The 20,246-nt window shown below is 31.4% G+C and overlaps 1 protein-coding gene across 1 annotated transcript in view; it reads left to right on the top strand.

The window, feature by feature from the left end:
- The first annotated feature begins 4,110 nt into the window (after positions 1–4,110).
- LOC107440678 (astacin-like metalloprotease toxin 5) overlaps positions 4,111–20,246 on the top strand; it is a 29,940-nt gene continuing 13,804 nt past the window's right edge. Inside the window, exons 1-3 of the mRNA XM_087169410.1 lie at positions 4,111–4,313; positions 4,579–4,649; positions 5,662–5,737. Coding sequence (XP_087025536.1) covers positions 4,244–4,313; positions 4,579–4,649; positions 5,662–5,737 — 217 coding nt within the window. The 5' untranslated portion in view covers positions 4,111–4,243. The remainder of the gene's footprint in view (positions 4,314–4,578; positions 4,650–5,661; positions 5,738–20,246) is intronic.

The raw sequence follows: 20,246 nt of genomic DNA, 5'->3' as shown, positions 1-20,246 counted from the left end.
TTTGAACAGTTACATATTTCAGATATATACACGAAGACAGCAATTACAATTTCAAAAAAAACAAAAAATGAAAATAAAGAAATTCTAAGTTTATGATTTTTTTAAATTAAAAGCTATATATACAATGATAATCCATTGCATTCAAGCAATCATGTCTGTGCATGGAAACATTGTTTTGATACACTTGGTCATTATCCATATAATGCAAAATTAAACATACTTTTGAACATTTACATATTTCATATATATACATGAATAAAGCAATTACAATATTATAAAAAATGAAAAGAAAAAAATTCTAAGTTAAACATTTTTAAAATTAAAAACTATATATACAATGATAATTCCTAACACTCAAGCAATCATTTCAGTGTGTATGGAAATATTGCTTAAGAATTATGATTTTTTTTAAAACATACACATTGCACAAAGATAATATAATGACCACCCCTGTGGCAGAATTTTTTCAAGCTATTTGCAACAAAACTGTCTGGCACTAATAACTTTCTGTAAGATAACTTCAATATAACAAACATATATGTTAGTAATTTAAAAATAACAAAAGAACTGTGTTTCCAAAAAAAATATAATTTTTTTAATTAAACATGTAATAATTTTTTATTCTAATATTATGGGTGTTATTTGCGCATTTTGTTGGAGGGAGGGGATGTCACACAAATTATTTCCTTCTTCGCATTTTGTAAATAATCACCACAATTTAAAAAAATAATGTAATCCGTTATCGAAAAAAATAAACGAAGATTAACAATGAAATCATGCGAATCGGACTCCTCAAAAAGGGGTTACTCAAATGCGTAATAAATAATTTTAATATCGTATAAAAACATTTGATATAAAAACTATTGAGAAATCAATAGCTGCCAACAATTAGACAGAATCATTGCCTTAAAAGTAAATACTCAAATGCAAGATTCGAATTTTCCATATAGTGTGAAATAAATAGAGATATTTAAAAACCAGGTGAAAATCAGTAGTTGCTGAAAAAACAATAGAAACTTTACATTGATTTATGATACTACCGGTGTAAATTAAGCGTGTCAAAAAGTGAATATCTAAATGCATGGTTCAAATATTACGTGTAAATTTCTGTAGAAAAGAAAACTAAATTTAGTATTTACTTTTTAAAAGAAAAATCTTTTCGCAAGAACCCTAACTTTCTGTGACAATGTCGCTGTGATTCTGCAATGGGGATGACCACAATAATAATAAATTATTAAACAATTTCAGCAGCCAATATTACATATACAATATATACAAATAAAATAATGATGTATTAATATCATCAGCCTGACAAATGGCTAATGTATTCCAAATTAAAAATTTGGCTCAGCAATTTGTAAGTGGGCAAACAAAATAGAAGAATCGTATATATTTATATATATTGAACAGAATTCAACGCTAATATTAAAGGAATGATTTTGTGAGGAAAACAGGAATTCTTTGTTAAAACTTTCAATTCTACAAAGTGAAAAAAAATTAATGTATTTAGACTTGTCAATCTGAACTGCAAAGTCTAGGAAAAGGGGGCTGTTGATATTAATAAGACTTTCAGCGAGAAGAGAAAAATTAGTTCACATTAAGCGTGTTCACCTGAGGAAGATTAAGTACATTGTGAAAATTTATACAAGAACGAAACGATCCGTTTTTATTAGCAATAAGATATAAAAAGTATGAAAAATAATAAATATGTATTATGTAATATAGGTAAGAAGCTAAAAACTAATTAAAATGTAATTATTATTTTCTTTTAAGGAAAGGCATTTACATAAAATATGGTTGACATACACATAAAATAAAGAGGAATGATTCTGAGCCAAAAATATGAGATTTAGCAGGATATTCATAGCTGTGAAGATTTAGCAGGATATTCATAAACATCGACACAGCTAAAAAATTTGGTGACTACAATATTTACACTACCATCTGATATTTTAATAATATTTTTGATTAAACAAATAGATTTATCTTTTAATAAGCATACATAATTAGAAAATGAAATCTTTAAAGAAAATTTTTCAAACAGTAACTCTTCATATTGTAAGCCATAACAATTCATCAAAGTCAGACTTATATCCAAGTTCATACATTTCAAAGATATGTAAAATGCATATAGGTGAAATAAAAATGACAATATAACCAATAAGAAGAAAACAAATATTTCAATAAAAAAAAAAACTCTTACTTACTTCAACAATAAATGATTCTTATATCAAGGTTGTAAAATGAAATGAAGACGCTCGCGAAAAATGAATTCTGCGGTTTCGTATTTGGTATCAGGTTTCTGTTTTTGTTGAGTACGGTTAGAATTATAATTATCTAAGAATATTTAAAAATTCAAAATTCCGTATTAATTCAGAATAAAAAATCTGCATCAGAAAAAGAAAATTATATCAGAGTTTAGAATTGTAAATAAAAGATTATCTAAATCCAAAAACTGAAATATCGAAAACTGGATATGCGTCAGCTATTGAGTACGATTTGAAGCATCTCTTAGGCATTCTACAGACATCCAGTGATCCATGTCTTAAACTTATCTATATTAAATATCCAAAATGTCCATATCTAGAACTTAGATATGCCTGGATATCTCTATAATAACCAAATTACCACATCCCTCAGATATCCAAAAATGATATCCCAGAGATGTCTAAAATATCCAACTCATGGACTTAGATGTGTTTAGATATCTGTAAGAAGTCTGGAACATATCCGAATATCCACTGGATATTTGGATAAGTAACAGACGTGTTTGGATATCCCTGGGATAGCGGTGGCTGTGTGGGATGTTTCATTTTAGGAAATAAGAGAAATTTCAGTAATTGTAATTACTCTATTAAATAGGGCTAGGGAAATTTAGCTTTCTCACGAGTTAGCAAAGGGAAAAATGTTAATAAATGCAAATTAAAACTAAAAATAGATTAAGAAACAGGATGTTAATTTTAAAGTGTGAGAAAGAGCATTTCGTTTTGAATAATAACTTAAGAAAAAGATTTATAGAAAAGGAATAACATAAAAAGATTAGTTGCAGCGTTTTATGTTTATATATATATATATATATATATATATATACAGTCGAACCTTGCTAACTCGAACCTCGATTTCACGAATTTTTCGATATCTCGAAGAAAAAAAAATTCCCTTCAAATTTCCTATGCACTCAATGTTTAAAAGAAACTTGATTTCACGAATTTTTTTTTTTCTAATCCCTCGATAACTTGAATTTTTTTCTCCATAAATAGAGTAGATTTTTTTTCTAAAATTAAAAAAATATTCCCTAAAAAATTTAAGAATGGCTGACAAGGCATGGAATGATGTGTCTTCCTTTACGATAATGAATGGTTTCAAGAAGTCTGGATTCATTAAAGATCACGAAAGTAGTCAAACAATCAATATCGTTAATTCCGCTGAAAACTACACCGAAAATGATTGGAACAGATTGACCTGACTCATGAAGCTTAATGGCATGGAATTTCATGACTATGTAAACGTAGATGATGCAGTAACAGTGTGTGGTCAGTGGGATGACAATGATATCATCGCTCAAACGAAAGCTTCTTGTGAACTATCAGAAGAAGAGGATAAGGAAATCGAAGATTTACCGCCGAATGTTAATAACAAACAAGCACTTTCTGCAGTGAACACTGTAAGGAGATTTATTGAGAGGCAGCCGAATATGTCAGAGGAGACATTTAAGGCTATAGTCCACTTAGAAAGTGTTATAGACAAACTTTCTTACACATCTCTAAAGCAAACAACAACTGAATCTATTTTAAATGAAAGTGTAAAAAGTGTTTTTAGAATAAATATGGAATATTAAATCGATAACATGCAATTTTCGATAATTCGAATTTTTTCTCCTCTCCCTTCAAGTTTGACTATATATATATAGTTTAAAATCTCGTGTGATTTAGCTCTTTTAACTACTCAATTATATTCTAGTTTGGCGCTGTATGCGTCTCCAATTCTAGTTCCTGAACCATTATACGTTGCTTTCAACAAATCACTTTTAAAAATATTTTTTCTCCAATCAGTTTCAGATAACATTTCTTTTCTCATTATCATTCTACATGAGAAATAACAGCTGTTTATTGTCAGTTAGTCATTAGTTGAAAAAAACAAACAAAGATTTAATAAAATCAGAAAACAGTTTTATTTCGCAAAGCATCATTGTTTCAGCTCTTTTTCCAAAGGTTTTTTTTAAAAACCATTTGAAATCGTAGAAATGATACAGACTAAACGAAAAATATTTCTACTATGCATTTTTCACACGTTCAGCAATTGCATTTCTTCAAGTAAGACAGTGCTACTAATTTAATTTTTTTAAAAGCATATTTGAATCTATTTTTATTTTACTCTCCTTCTGGCTCTTGTGTTAATCAATTTTAAGTAAATTAATAAATTATTTACTATTTGTATCCACTAACCAAAAAAAAAAAGCATCAAATAATTATTTTATAGTGCCTCTACCTTGTAATTGCTTTATTTTGACTCCTCTTTTCTATACTTGTACCCAAAATACTTTAGATACTTAATGTTTGAATGTTATTTACGTTCCAGGTATACCAGGAGATGGAGCTATGCACAATCCTGATCTTTTTGAAGGAGACATTTTAGGTTTTGATCCTTATGTGAGTTCCAACTTGTATTTTAATTCGTACTGTAATGACTGACTCCTCACTGTTTCCCAGTTAAAATATAACTATGATAATCGTGACATCGCTCAAAAGGACGTGTGCATAATGCATGTGATTTAAGCAAATCACTAAAAAAAGGGTGTAACAAATATTATATTTAAAACGTAAAGTAAAATTTGTTACACCATTCAGCGTGACTGAATTGAACTCTACATTCCATTTCTATAACAAAATATCGATGTTTTTTTCGTTTATTATATAAATATATACATAAAAACTTTTGTATTCATATTTACCACACCTTTTTACATTTTTTTTTTTACGGCCGTTGAACAGCCGACCCAATTTTTGGGCTTACGACAACTGATGTTCAACTACGTAACCTTGTAATTTTGAGCCCAATCCAAAGAAGACAGGGAAACTCCTGGATCAAGTATTGGAAGAAATTTTTTTTTGATGGAACTCCCCGCATTTGCGCTACATGGAGAGGAAGACTACGAAAACCCTTTACGGTTAGCCTGACGGCAAGGGGACTCTAATCCACCATGATCCGTCTACCACTGAGGATCTTTCACGTCAGCACTGTGGTCGGTGCAAGCCGGGTGCGAAATTCGTATCGACCAGCCATCTCTGGGATTCGAACCCGGTTTATCTTATTGGAAGGCGAACGCTCTTTCCCCTGAGCCATCGTGGCTCACCTTTTTACATTACAAAAAAAAAAAAAAAATGGAAGCATTAAAAAATTATGCGATTTTTAAAGCTTTCTATGCTGTTGCTTGGCCAGGTTCGTTGAATTGTCTGTCGCCGATCCATGGTACTAACATAGACTTTCTACTGTTCGATTAGCGAATCAGGGATTTTAACAGACATAAGGTATTCCATGTGCTGAATATGATAGTTTCCAAACATATCTGAAAAATAAATTGAGCATTTTAGGCACACTGAATCATGAAAAAACTTATTCTTGTTGCATTTTCTTGTACAGTGAACCTACGTTTCCTTTCAGGATAAAAATGCAGTTGTTGAAAAACACAGGATTTGGCCGAATGGAAAGATTCCATACATAATAGATTTCGCTTTGAGTAAGAATGATTTTTAATTCTTCATTTTTCTGACACAAAACAATTGGTGCTGTGCAAAGAATTAATAAACATTTATCATCAAGACCGGTTTACGTGACCGAGAAAAGAAATTAAAAATTAAGACCACAAGACAGACTATCAGATTCTATAAAGCTTCATTGTTTTTATGCGACTGAAACCGGTTTGCACTTGTTAACGTTCATGTATCAATTGGTTAAATTAGACGATATATTATATAAATATAGAATATTTATTATATCAGGTATTATATTAGTATATTATGATAATTAGACCAAATTATTAGATACACTGTAGTGTTTGAATAATTACATGTTTTGCAAGAGTTTAATTTGCAATATTTTTATATGTAATGGGCTTTTATTCTGGAGATTTTTTACATACTTCCTATTTGTATTTATTTTTAACGTATTGCATTGCAATGTTAAGCAACTGATACACGAACGTAAACAAGAGCAAACCGGTTTCAGCCGCGCAAAAACAAATTTGTATATTGTCACCACCTGATGATTAAGATTTTACATTGAATCTTATAGGACGTCTAATGCTTTGGCCCGGGACTGTATAGCCATTTCTGACTCTTGTGTCAATGAACTCCAACCAACTAACACAAAAATTGGGAATTTAGATGTATATTAAATTTATTTTCAAAGAAAATTTTTAAAAAAAAGAAAAATAAAGAAAACATGTGATTCTATTGTGCTGTTGCTAAAAATCTGCTGTTACTAAAAATCTAATGGTGTATGAAGAGGGTTCTGTGTCTTCTATGTTAACAATCCCCTATGTCAAGGTTAAAGGTCGGTCTGCAACAATAATCTACGCTTTCGATACGTTTCCAGGACATACTCAAAATTTACAAAAAAAAAAGATACTGATCTATCAAGGACCTTCATGACATAAGGCACGATTTCGAACATTACATTCTATTAAATCAATCCTACCCAAGTCAAAAATTTTGATGGTTTTCTATTGATGGATTAACATAATCTTGATGGTAACCATCAATAATTCCATCATGAACGATTATATTTTTGATGGTAACCAACATAATTAACTATCACCCCAATGTAGGAATTCGGACTGATTTATGAAGATCCAACATAAGAATAGAAACTTGTTTTGATGGTTTGTTCATGTTAAATCATCAGCCATCTAAGTTTCTTAGAAATCAAATATTGGAACCATCATGAACAAAATTTCGAGCTATGTTGCGCCAAATATGGCATTCATTTGCTGGCTACATAAATTGGTGTCCAGTTTTACTATATATTGGTGCTTTCACTAGCTCCAAACAACGAGAGAAGGTTGCACCAAAGATGGGTATTTTGAAAGAACCCAAAAGTTAAATATGTAGATTATTCTTTTCATACATATTACAGCATTCATAAGAAAAATACAAAATATTTACAGTTATGGAATTGGAGATTATCTGAAAATAATTTTCAATATTCTAATAAGGTAAAAATTTATTGATAATCTCCCTGATCCTTATTAAAATTTACAATTTAACTAAATTACTTTTTCAAAAACAAAATTTACTAATTAATAAAAAGAATAAAAATTCACTTAGTTGGGAAAAAAATTTTAAGATCTTGGTTAAGTTGTAAGAGCTTGGTTTCCTAGATTGGACAAATGTTCACTCAGTTGGAAGGATTTTATTTACTAAATATAGATATTGTTTTTATCTAAATATAGATATCTAAATATTGTCTTTATTTAAATATAGATATAGATGTTTTATTTACTAAATATAGATTTGATAAATATAGATAAAGTAAAATGCATAACTTGAACAAAAATTTATTAAACTGGAAATCTGTAAATAAGAAAAAACAGATGTTTTTTGATCTGAGGGTATAGACCGGAACAACATCAAAGAAACACAGTCAAAAGGCTTTTTCAGCTAATCAGTATCAGATTCTAACTATATTCCTGAAACTAAAGACTTCAGATATGAATTTTATGATTCAGATTTAAAAATGTATTAATGATCAAATAAAAGATGTTTGTTAAAGAATAATCTAAAAGATTTTCTGGCGCTATTATTTTAATTACATTACATTTTTTTAGTTGATAACCTCTTATGTGAAAAACAAAACAAGATTTATAGAGATTACACACAAATAAAACTTTGGAGCCTTTGCACAAAATAATAATAATTTTTCCAAACACACGTTCTTCATTTTCAAAACTTAAAACTACACACATTCCTTGCTATTCCTGATACTAGTACTTTTGAAGTTTGGAAAAACTGTTTAAAGCCTTCTAAAAATGCTAGTGATTTTGGCAGAATAAATATTTTCATCAATAGGTTTTGCATTGGTGACATAATTTTTTTTTACTAAGACCCTTTCTTGACTATTATAAAAGTATTGTAGCTGTTGGTGCCTTTGTGCTAATGTAAGAGGTAAATGTTTGGTATTTTTAGAAGCCTGGGCAACACGTTTAAAATACAAATGCTTTGCTTCAAATCTCTTAGACCATGAATGTACAAGAGGGCCGAATTCTAAAATAAGCCGTGGGTAGTGTGCAAAAAAATGGTTTTTAGGTTTAATCTTAGTTTCTTTAAATATTTGTGTAAACATAATCTAAGAAGGGAACACATACTGGAAGCTAGCATTTGAATTCCTTTTGCAAAGTTTACATTTAATCAATGCTTTAATTCAATTACTTCAATGATCGAATCCTTCTATTTAATAAAGGAAAACTAATAAATTTACTTTTAATTAAACTACAAATTATTAGAGCTAATTCTAATGGAACAATAACCTCAAGTAGATCGTGCATAGCATCAGGCGGAAGCATAGTACTACTATGAAAATATCTTAGATCATTCATAGGAGAGTTAAATTTTAGTCCTTACAAATTCATGTAACTATTATCTACATTTATGAGGTTAATTTGGCTTTCATGAGTTTACTTTGCACGTGATGTAAAATCCTTTTTTTAAAATTACTTACCATAGTATTATATGGGGCCATACAAAATCTACATAAACGGCAATAGTGTAATAAAATGCAGTTTACTTGTGTCTAGCTTGATTAGGATTAGTTACGAGGAAATCATTTTGTTTTAAATATGCTGCCATCTTGAATATCACAAAGAGAATTTTGAGCTTTATAAGGCATTAAAAATGTATTTTAGTGGCTCCCTGTTCTTACAAAATGCTTTTTAATTATTAATTATAGGAATATATTGAAACGATTTTTCACTACTTAATTCCTAAACTAAAACTAAACTCAGTGGCGCGACAGCCCATAGAGGGCCATGGCCTACTGTGCCCATCTCAGTTTTCTTGACCTTGGGCTCTGTGGTGCAGGAGCAGATGTTCCGATCAGGTGGTCAACCGAACGCGGAAACCCCAGTGTTTAGTTCCCAAGCATGCTTGGAACTAATTTATCGACCCACTGAAGGGATGAAAGGCTGAGTCAACCTTGCCCGGCCCGAGGATCGAACCAGGGACCTGTGGCACGACAGCGCGAGGCGCTACCGCTCAGCCACTTAATTCCTATTCAACTGGAAATATAAATCCATATCTCATTAATTTTTTACGAAGATGGGTGGATTTCATGGAATCAAGAGCAATATCTATTTCATTAATGTAAAAATCTGTTTAAAGTACTGATTCATTTATGTTATTTTCCCTTTAAATTAATAGGGCTTTGAATCGGAACTTAATATGTTAATGAATTAGTGTTAACTATTAAGTCACGAAATCAGACAACAAAAAAAAAACGCACTTTCTTCTAATTAATGAACCTTTTTTTTGTTAACGGATATAGATTTTTGACCACCAAAGTAGCCATAATTGTGGAAAATAGGGTTCCAATAATTTAGACTTACGTTTGGGTCCCTTAATATTAATTTTTCTTTTTACGTATTTCGAGGACTTATCAAGCAAGCCAAAGCATTTTTTCACACAATTATAAAATTTGATATTTTCCAAAAAAAAAAAAAATTCTTTTCATTATTTTGTTTAATAATTGTCAATTTTTTTAAAATTGTATGATGTGTAAATTTTTACATCTTTTTAAAGCATGTAACTTTAAGATACGTAATATATCAGATTTTATAAGGTCAAACTGACATTCTTGTACATCTTTTATTCCGAGAACTATCTCGTTTACTATTGAAAGTGGCAACATAAAATGTTCTTGTAATTTTAAAATAAACATTAAAACTTTGTTGTAAGTCACTTGACTGAGCGTTGAAGGATTCATCAAAATTTCTGACGTCAATTTCAGACATATTATGAGAAACTGTTTGACGGCTTATATGAGATGTAAATGAGGAAAAATTTGAGTAAGATCGATTACAATTATTGACAGGGCATTCTATTACAGAATGAGATATTGATTTCCTTTTATGGAATGAATTAAATCCACAAGTTACTCAAGTAAACTTAGTAGGTCCAGTACGCAGTTCTTCATGCTTAAACAGATGTTTTTTTTAATTCATGAAAATTTTTACAAAGAACCGGACATTCATTAAATCCACACATAAATCAAAACTTTTGCACATGACTATGAGCATTCTTTAAATGGATTAAATATGTAGTAGTACCTTTAAAGTTTAAACTGCAGTTATAACATTTAAACATACTAAAAAAAAATACAATTTTGACTTTTTTCAAAAATTGAATTAATGATAAAATTAAATTTCCTTTTTTATCACAATCACAGTAGTTACCTTAGTAAGTAATATTTAATTCAACATGAAAATAAATTATTTACAATATTTTAATCAATCTAATCACTTTGGGAGGCAAATTTTCCTCTGAAATACCTAACAGAACATGTTGGATGAATTTCATACTGTTAGTAACAGCTTTGGCATACGTAATATTCAGAGTCTAATGAAATGACATGTCACGGCCAAGAGAAAAGTTTTAACTCTGGTAGCAGCACGTCCTTCAATCACAATATCAAAATAACCCTCAAAATCAATATCACCGTAAATGACAGGAAGAATAGAACTGAAATTGGAAGTATCATCATCAGGAGAATAATCAAAAAAATAATTAAATCTGTACCAAAATTAAATCAGACATGTAACGAGTGTTGTAAAACACCAGGGATTTTATAATTTAGGGTAAATAGGTACTTACAAAATTATACAAAAATTTTGCTTGATAATAAACTTGTTTATTTGGTTAGAAGAGAAATTAATTATATTTAACATAAAAACTATTATTGAAATTGAAGTTTATTTTTTCACTGTTGGTCAGAGTTGCACGATTAAGTAGCCAATGCTTGCTGGCTTGCATTTTGCTTCGGCAGGGATGTTCTTTCCATGCATTTGTCCTTTGCTTTGCGAATGCTGCCTATCCTATGAACAGGTGACATGAGTAATATGCTCGCCTCCGCGACTTAAATTCGCAGGTGCCCGCCAGGTAACGTTAAATAAGCAATGCTTCTGGCATCTTTTGTGCTAAAAAATGTGATAGTTAAGAGAAAAAAAAAATGTGAGTATATAAAATCTTTATGGCAGCAGCAGTGGGATAACCAAGTGAGTAATAAGTTGCACGCTCATAAGTCAAATTTGGAACCCTTCCCTGTGTTGCGACTACGTAGTGCAGATGTTAAACTTACCCGTCTGCGAATCGGACACACCAGACTGACCCATCTACATCTGTTGTTTGGTGAACCACCTCCTCAATGCAACACTTGTGATGTTTTACTTTCGATTCACCATATTTTAATCATTTGCCCATGTTTTAACAGACATCGTCTTACCTTTTTTGGTAGTTCTATTTTATCTATGGGAGATTTGTTGGGTGACTCTCATCATCCTAACATTTTTGCATTTTTACGTGCTATTGGCATTTTAAACTGTATATAAGTTTTATTTTATTCATGATTTATTCACTTTTTACCATTTTACTTGTCTCACAAAATTTTACTGTGTTTTAACTTTGACATGATCTCAGCATTTTTACGCGTCGTTGGTATTTTTAACTGCATAATAAAATTTTAACACGTCTACTGTTTTATACACTTTTGTAAATATCTTATCCCCTTCGTCCACTTTGCTTACTACGTATTATACTGTACTCATGCTTTATATCTGATTTTTTCATACTTTTTATCTGATTTTATTTAAATAATTAATCTTGTCTTATTCACCTGCTAGTACTGTTTTATCAGTTATAAATGTATTACAATTAAATTTGAATGCACTTAGACTTTTAAACTATTTTACCGTACTGTTTGGCGCAGCATGTCCTCGTTTGGACCTTGTGCCACTAAACCCTACATTCAATCAACCTATGAACAGGTGACATGAGTAATATGCTCGCCTCCGCGACTTAAATTCGCAGGTGCCCGCCAGGTAACGTTAAATAAGCAATGCTTCTGGCATCTTTTGTGCTAAAAAATGTGATAGTTAAGAGAAAAAAAAAAGATTGGTTTAATAGGCTTCATAGACTGACATTTCTGTTTATATATACCAATATTATTTTCTACAATTACAATGACATATTAACGTCAGTATTGAATATTTCTTCAAAAAATGGTAACAGCTGCTGACTAAAAAAATTATTTATCTCTTATTTTAGGCACAATTTTGCAATGGGAAAAAATTAATAAGCAAAAAATAAGTATATTTACATTAATTTTAGGTTATTAAATCAAAATAAAATTTAAAACTTACTAATTCAAAAAAAGAGATTCATAGACTCCTTAAACAAAAAAAGGTAGAATCATAATTCCATATGAAATTTCAGCTTCGCATCTTTTGGGTACAATCTCTATGTTGTTCAAATGAAAGTCTATTTTATTCAGAAAAGTTTTTTGATCATCAGTTAAGCTTCTTCAGTCTGAACAGCTTGAATTACTGCATTCTTTTGTTAATAGCATTAAGCGGGAAATCTTTGTTAATATCTATTGAAGTCAATCTGAGAAATTCATCTAACTGTTCATTAACATGAAAAAAGATTGGATATTTCAACAATATATCATTTACTGAGATTTTATTGTTTATGTGCTCCCGGCGAAAAGAATAAGTTAAGGCCATTAAGTTTTTTTTTTTTTTAGTCTTGGCACCCATATTTTTTAGAAAATTCTTCTTTTAATATTTCAATGTGGAATTGAGTATTTTCATCTTCGCCAGAAAAATGGTCTGGCTCCCAATTTAATGTACTTGATGCTTGTCTTTTTACTCTTTTTGGAATTTTCTGTCCCTGTGTTGCTTTGTTCATCACTGACACTTCTATTGAGTTGTCCGCTTGTCGCAATCGTTTCAGTTTGTTCATCAGTTTAAGTTCCAAGGAACCAATTCTTTATCCTATATCATTTTTTAAATGAGGAAACAACTTAACGAGAGAAAGACAAATCTGTTGTCTTTGTAATTTACTGGGGCATTTGTTGAATTGGTGAACATAGTTTGCCAGATGGCCAATTAACTCTTTAGAATGTTCCCAATTTAAATCCATCATTTGTTCTAAGGCTACTTTTGAAGGTTTGGAAAAAATCTTCAATAGTAAGAATTCTTTTTTGGCCAGCATTTATTTTTTAAATTCAAAACGACTTCAACACTTATATTTTCCTTGGGGGTATTTTCGGAAAGAAATGCTGAAATAGTAGAACTGTGGGATGAAGGACGTTCTATCCTTTCAATGTTAAACTTGTCTTTATTAGAAATCTCACTTAAATTAGCAAGATCCAACATACTCTTCGAATTCCTTATCAAATTTTTTATAACATATGAATTGGGTGAGAGACTATACGTTCTCTCAACTAGATCATAAATGCCTTCACCTGAGTTCAAGTCTTCAATTTTTGAAGACAGTTCCTACTGCAGAAGTATCTTCATTGTCTAAATAAGAAAATATTAAATTGTAGTCTAAAAATTATTAGCAAACGTACTAAAATATTTTAAAATTTTCCATGTTCTAAATTGTTTGTAATACAATTGAATATCAATCCCAATTTTATTAGAATCAAACTATGAAGAAATAATGTAAACAAAAAATTAGCCACGAAAGAAACAAATTTTGCCCAAACACAGTCTAAAAAAAATAAAATCAGCAGTTTCTTTTATTTGGGGGGGGGAAGGGGATACCTTGCAATTTGAAAGATATAAGACTTTATATTTGTATACTACTGCCTTTCGGCTATAAAATATAATTTCTGAGAGTCAAAATATGCTACATTAAAAATATGTAGTCTATTTATAGAAATTCTGAGAAAATCATTCTAACGAATTTCGAATAATTCATTCTCAAGATTTACTGAAGTTGAGCGAAACGAGGCAACATTTTCAATATAACCGAGCATTTACAGTTCTAGAATTACAACGAGCACTCGCTAAATCCCCCAATACAAGCCCTGGCCGCGATGGTATTGCATATTGCATGCTTCGCAACTTGAATACCGCGTCCTTGCACAACATTCTAGTACTTTTCAACAGAATATGGTTGGAGCAGATCTATCCAAATAGCTGGCGTGAGGCGATAGTTATACCCATCTTGAAACCGGGTAAAGATCCGACAGAACCAACGAATTATCGTCCAATCGCGCTAACGAGTTGTTTTTGCAAAATTCTTGAGCGTATGATAAACTCTCGTCTTGTTTATTACCTCGAAAAGAAACATCTAATTCCCAACTTTCAAAGCGGTTTTCGCAAGGGTAGATCGACTATGGATAACATTGTAGCTTTAGAATCTCGTATACGTAATGCTTTCGTCCGACGTAGCCATTTTATCTCTATCTTCTTCGATATTGAGAAGGCGTACGATCGGACATGGCGCTACGGAATTCTGAAGGCTTTGTTTGACATGGGTCTCCGTGGTCATCTCCCTGCATTTATCAAAAACTTCCTGAGTGAGAGGTATTTTCGAGTCAAATTGGCTAGTACTTTCTCTGATGTCTTCATTCAATCCGAAGGTGTTCCACAGGGTAGCGTCCTAAGTGTCACACTTTTCATCGTTCATGCCTCTCTCATCTTACACATACTACCACCAACAGTTTTTGGTTCCCTTTATGTTGACGATCTTAACGTCTCGTGCTCAGGATCTGACATGAGAGTAATAGAACGTCAACTACAACTGGCAGTGAATAAAATTATGGAATGGTGTGACCAGAACGGTCATACCCTTTCACCATCCAAAAGTTCATGCATGCATTTCTGTCGGCTACGCAGACTACATAATAATCCTACCATTTACATTAATAATACTGCTATACCCATTGTAGAGGAAACAAAACTTTTGGGAGTGATTTTCGACAGGAAGTTGACGTTTGGCCCTCATATTAAACAGTTGCGAAAACGCTGTGAGAAGACTATGAACATGTTACGCGTCATTTCAAATACGCATTGGGGTGCAGATCGTATCGCATTACTACGCATATATCAGGCACTTATTCTAGCGCGTATTGATTATGCTTGTGCAGTATATGGCACTGCCTCAACTTCACACCTTAAAAGGTTGGATACAGTGCATCATACTGCCTTGCGTATATGTAGCGGCGCATTTCGTACTTCTCCAGTGGAAAGCCTGTATGCTGTGTGTCACCAATTGCCTCTAGATTTGAGACGAATGCAGCTCGGTTTAACATATTATTATCACGTAATCTCATCCTCATCACACCCTCTTAAACGGGAAACACTCCCAGTAAGTTTAGAACGAATTTATGATGCTCGACCCTCACATGTTCGCCCTCTTAATGCTCGTATGCGCTCGCTCAACCAATCATTCAATATCTGTGAATCTACTACACAATGTGTCGATCACTCGCTTATTCCACCTTGGAGCGTTTCACAGTATCATTTTCATTCTGCATTCGAAGTATATAGTAAGTCTCAAGTAGCGCCTATCATTTTTCAGCAACTATACAAAGCTCATCGTCATAAATATTGTCAACATGTTCCGGTTTTCACAGATGGCTCAAAATCTCCTGGCTATGTAGGCTGTGGTATTGTAATTTCTGACGACACCTACAGTTATAAAATACCAACTATATGTTCCATATTCACCGCTGAAGCCGTTGCAATTCTGTTGGCATTAAGGCTTATTTCAACCAGTTTGAATCGGAAATACTGCGTTTATTCGGATAGCATGAGCGTATTGCGCCAACTCAAACATTTTGACGATGAAACTCATCCCATTTTGTGTTTTATACAGCATTTACTATTTAAACTTCAGAAGAATGGTTTCGATATTTTGTTTTGCTGGGTTCCAAGTCACGTTGGAATCCCAGGCAATGATTTAGCCGATACAGCAGCGCGATCTGCCACTACTGCCCTAAACTTATCTGTACCATTCTCAGATGTAAAAGTACATATTAAAAAGTATATAAAATCTTTATGGCAGCAGCAGTGGGATAACCAAGTGAGTAATAAGTTGCACGCTCATAAGTCAAATTTGGAACCCTTCCCTGTGTTGCGACTACGTAGTGCAGATGTTAAACTTACCCGTCTGCGAATCGGACACACCAGACTGACCCATCTACATCTGTTGTTTGGTGAACCACCTCCTCAATGCAACACTTGTGATGTTTTACTTTCGATTCACCATATTTTAATCATTTGCCCATGTTTTAACAGACATCGTCTTACCTTTTTTGGTAGTTCTATTTTATCTATGGGAGATTTGTTGGGTGACTCTCATCATCCTAACATTTTTGCATTTTTACGTGCTATTGGCATTTTAAACTGTATATAAGTTTTATTTTATTCATGATTTATTCACTTTTTACCATTTTACTTGTCTCACAAAATTTTACTGTGTTTTAACTTTGACATGATCTCAGCATTTTTACGCGTCGTTGGTATTTTTAACTGCATAATAAAATTTTAACACGTCTACTGTTTTATACACTTTTGTAAATATCTTATCCCCTTCGTCCACTTTGCTTACTACGTATTATACTGTACTCATGCTTTATATCTGATTTTTTCATACTTTTTATCTGATTTTATTTAAATAATTAATCTTGTCTTATTCACCTGCTAGTACTGTTTTATCAGTTATAAATGTATTACAATTAAATTTGAATGCACTTAGACTTTTAAACTATTTTACCGTACTGTTTGGCGCAGCATGTCCTCGTTTGGACCTTGTGCCACTAAACCCTACATTCAATCAACCTATGAACAGGTGACATGAGTAATATGCTCGCCTCCGCGACTTAAATTCGCAGGTGCCCGCCAGGTAACGTTAAATAAGCAATGCTTCTGGCATCTTTTGTGCTAAAAAATGTGATAGTTAAGAGAAAAAAAAAAGATTGGTTTAATAGGCTTCATAGACTGACATTTCTGTTTATATATACCAATATTATTTTCTACAATTACAATGACATATTAACGTCAGTATTGAATATTTCTTCAAAAAATGGTAACAGCTGCTGACTAAAAAAATTATTTATCTCTTATTTTAGGCACAATTTTGCAATGGGAAAAAATTAATAAGCAAAAAATAAGTATATTTACATTAATTTTAGGTTATTAAATCAAAATAAAATTTAAAACTTACTAATTCAAAAAAAGAGATTCATAGACTCCTTAAACAAAAAAAGGTAGAATCATAATTCCATATGAAATTTCAGCTTCGCATCTTTTGGGTACAATCTCTATGTTGTTCAAATGAAAGTCTATTTTATTCAGAAAAGTTTTTTGATCATCAGTTAAGCTTCTTCAGTCTGAACAGCTTGAATTACTGCATTCTTTTGTTAATAGCATTAAGCGGGAAATCTTTGTTAATATCTATTGAAGTCAATCTGAGAAATTCATCTAACTGTTCATTAACATGAAAAAAGATTGGATATTTCAACAATATATCATTTACTGAGATTTTATTGTTTATGTGCTCCCGGCGAAAAGAATAAGTTAAGGCCATTAAGTTTTTTTTTTTTTAGTCTTGCCACCCATATTTTTTAGAAAATTCTTCTTTTAATATTTCAATTTGGAATTGAGTATTTTCATCTTCGCCAGAAAAATGGTCTGGCTCCCAATTTAATGTACTTGATGCTTGTCTTTTTACTCTTTTTGGAATTTTCTGTCCCTGTGTTGCTTTGTTCATCACTGACACTTCTATTGAGTTGTCCGCTTGTCGCAATCGTTTCAGTTTGTTCATCAGTTTAAGTTCCAAGGAACCAATTCTTTATCCTATATCATTTTTTAAATGAGGAAACAACTTAACGAGAGAAAGACAAATCTGATGTCTTTGTAATTTACTGGGGCATTTGTTGAATTGGTGAACATAGTTTGCCAGATGGCCAATTAACTCTTTAGAATGTTCCCAATTTAAATCCATCATTTGTTCTAAGGCTACTTTTGAAGGTTTGGAAAAAATCTTCAATAGTAAGAATTCTTTTTTGGCCAGCATTTATTTTTTAAATTCAAAACGACTTCAACACTTATATTTTCCTTGGGGGTATTTTCGGAAAGAAATGCTGAAATAGTAGAACTGTGGGATGAAGGACGTTCTATCCTTTCAATGTTAAACTTGTCTTTATTAGAAATCTCACTTAAATTAGCAAGATCCAACATACTCTTCGAATTCCTTATCAAATTTTTTATAACATATGAATTGGGTGAGAGACTATACGTTCTCTCAACTAGATCATAAATGCCTTCACCTGAGTTCAAGTCTTCAATTTTTGAAGACAGTTCCTACTGCAGAAGTATCTTCATTGTCTAAATAAGAAAATATTAAATTGTAGTCTAAAAATTATTAGCAAACGTACTAAAATATTTTAAAATTTTCCATGTTCTAAATTGTTTGTAATACAATTGAATATCAATCCCAATTTTATTAGAATCAAACTATGAAGAAATAATGTAAACAAAAAATTAGCCACGAAAGAAACAAATTTTGCCCAAACACAGTCTAAAACAAATAAAAACAGCAGTTTCTTTTTTTTGGGGGGGGGGGATACCTTGCAACTTGAAAGATATAAGACTTTATATTTGTATACTACTGCCTTTCGGCTATAAAATATAATTTCTGAGAGTCAAAATATGCTACATTAAAAATACGTAGTCTATTTATAGAAATTCTGAGAAAATCATTCTAACGAATTTCGAATAATGCATTCTCAAAGATTTACTGAAGTTGAGCGTTGGTTTTTCATCCAAAATTTTACAAGTAAATGCTAACTCAAGAGAAAATATTCGCTTGCCAATGGTTGGGAGAAACTGTCTAGTTTCATAAAAATCACAAATAAATTTGTTTTAGAAAGGTATCCGTATATATCTTAAAATAAGCTTGGTATTTTATCAATAATTTTTTATGCTAACGAAATATTTTTTTAACAGTGCATTTCACAAAATAATACATTTTTTAATAAATTTGAAAATAATCAGAACAAAAAAACTAATACAAGACTATTACTGTTTTTTTTTTGTCGTTTGCCTGTTCTGGCAGAGGGGGTGCGATTGTTCTTGTTTCTCAGTGGCGCCATCTATGGCCAAGAATTCGACTTCTGCCACACCATTCACACCACCGGCCAACTTAAATTGTAACCCAGTTTCCATGACAACCTGCCTTTCTCTTCTTCAGTATTAAATTGAGGTTTGAGTTTAATTTGCTTTTGAAAATTTTACTATCAAGTCTTTTAAGAATGTAAAGATAAAAATTCATGTAATTATGTGACATGACGAACAAAAATAAATGGTATAGAATGATGCCACATGGAAATCAAAACAGAAGCACAAATATTAATAAAAAGTTTTAATCTTAAAAGAAAACACTATTTTTTTGTTGCGCAAGAGAATTCAATTAAAACGCGGATTTAGAAAATTTTCACCTTCAGTAAATTTGGCGGCACGCTATGATGCTAAAATATTGCCGAATTCACCGTTTATTTGTCACTGGTATTGCACTTTCTGTGCGCATAAAATGGATTTGTCTCCTTATTTTCTGATAAAGAGCTAATACAGATTTTAAAATAGTTAATTAATACATACAACGAATATAGTTTTTGAGAAGAAATTTGAAACTAACTCTTTCAGAACAGACAACTACATTTTTAAAGATGATATGAAAAAAATGAAAAGTAATTAATGCAAATAAATAAAAAAAGTTTACTTATCTGCAAAAGAAATAGAAAATCTCAAAGAGGACTTACGTTAGATGATAACAAGCTTCGACAGCAAAATCGTCCATTAGTCCTCTCATAGTACGAAAGTTTGGTGCAATTGCTCCATGAATGTATTTATCGATCATATTTACCAATTTATGGTGCAATTAGAAATTTTGCACCAAGTATTGGCTAAACATTTACCCAGATTGTTTAAAGTGTAGCAATTTGTTTTGATGTTTGTTCATGTTAAACCATCAAAAGTTTCCATCATTGTTTTTTAGAAATCAAATGTTGGAATGATCATGAACCAATATCATCTCAGTATAAGAATTCGGACTGATTTATGATGGGCTAACATAAGAATAGCAACTTGTTTTGATGTTTGTTCATGTTAAACCATCAAAAGTTTCCATCATTGTTTTTTAGAAATCAAATGTTGGAATGATCATGAACCAATATCATCTCAG

Source organism: Parasteatoda tepidariorum, chromosome 8, assembly GCF_982258835.1.
Source record: "Parasteatoda tepidariorum strain Cologne lab strain chromosome 8, Ptep-v5.0, whole genome shotgun sequence".
NCBI classification, from domain to species: Eukaryota; Metazoa; Arthropoda; class Arachnida; order Araneae; family Theridiidae; genus Parasteatoda; species Parasteatoda tepidariorum.
The sequence above is the reverse complement of the archived record's forward strand: the minus strand, read 5'-3'. Positions and strand labels throughout refer to the sequence as shown.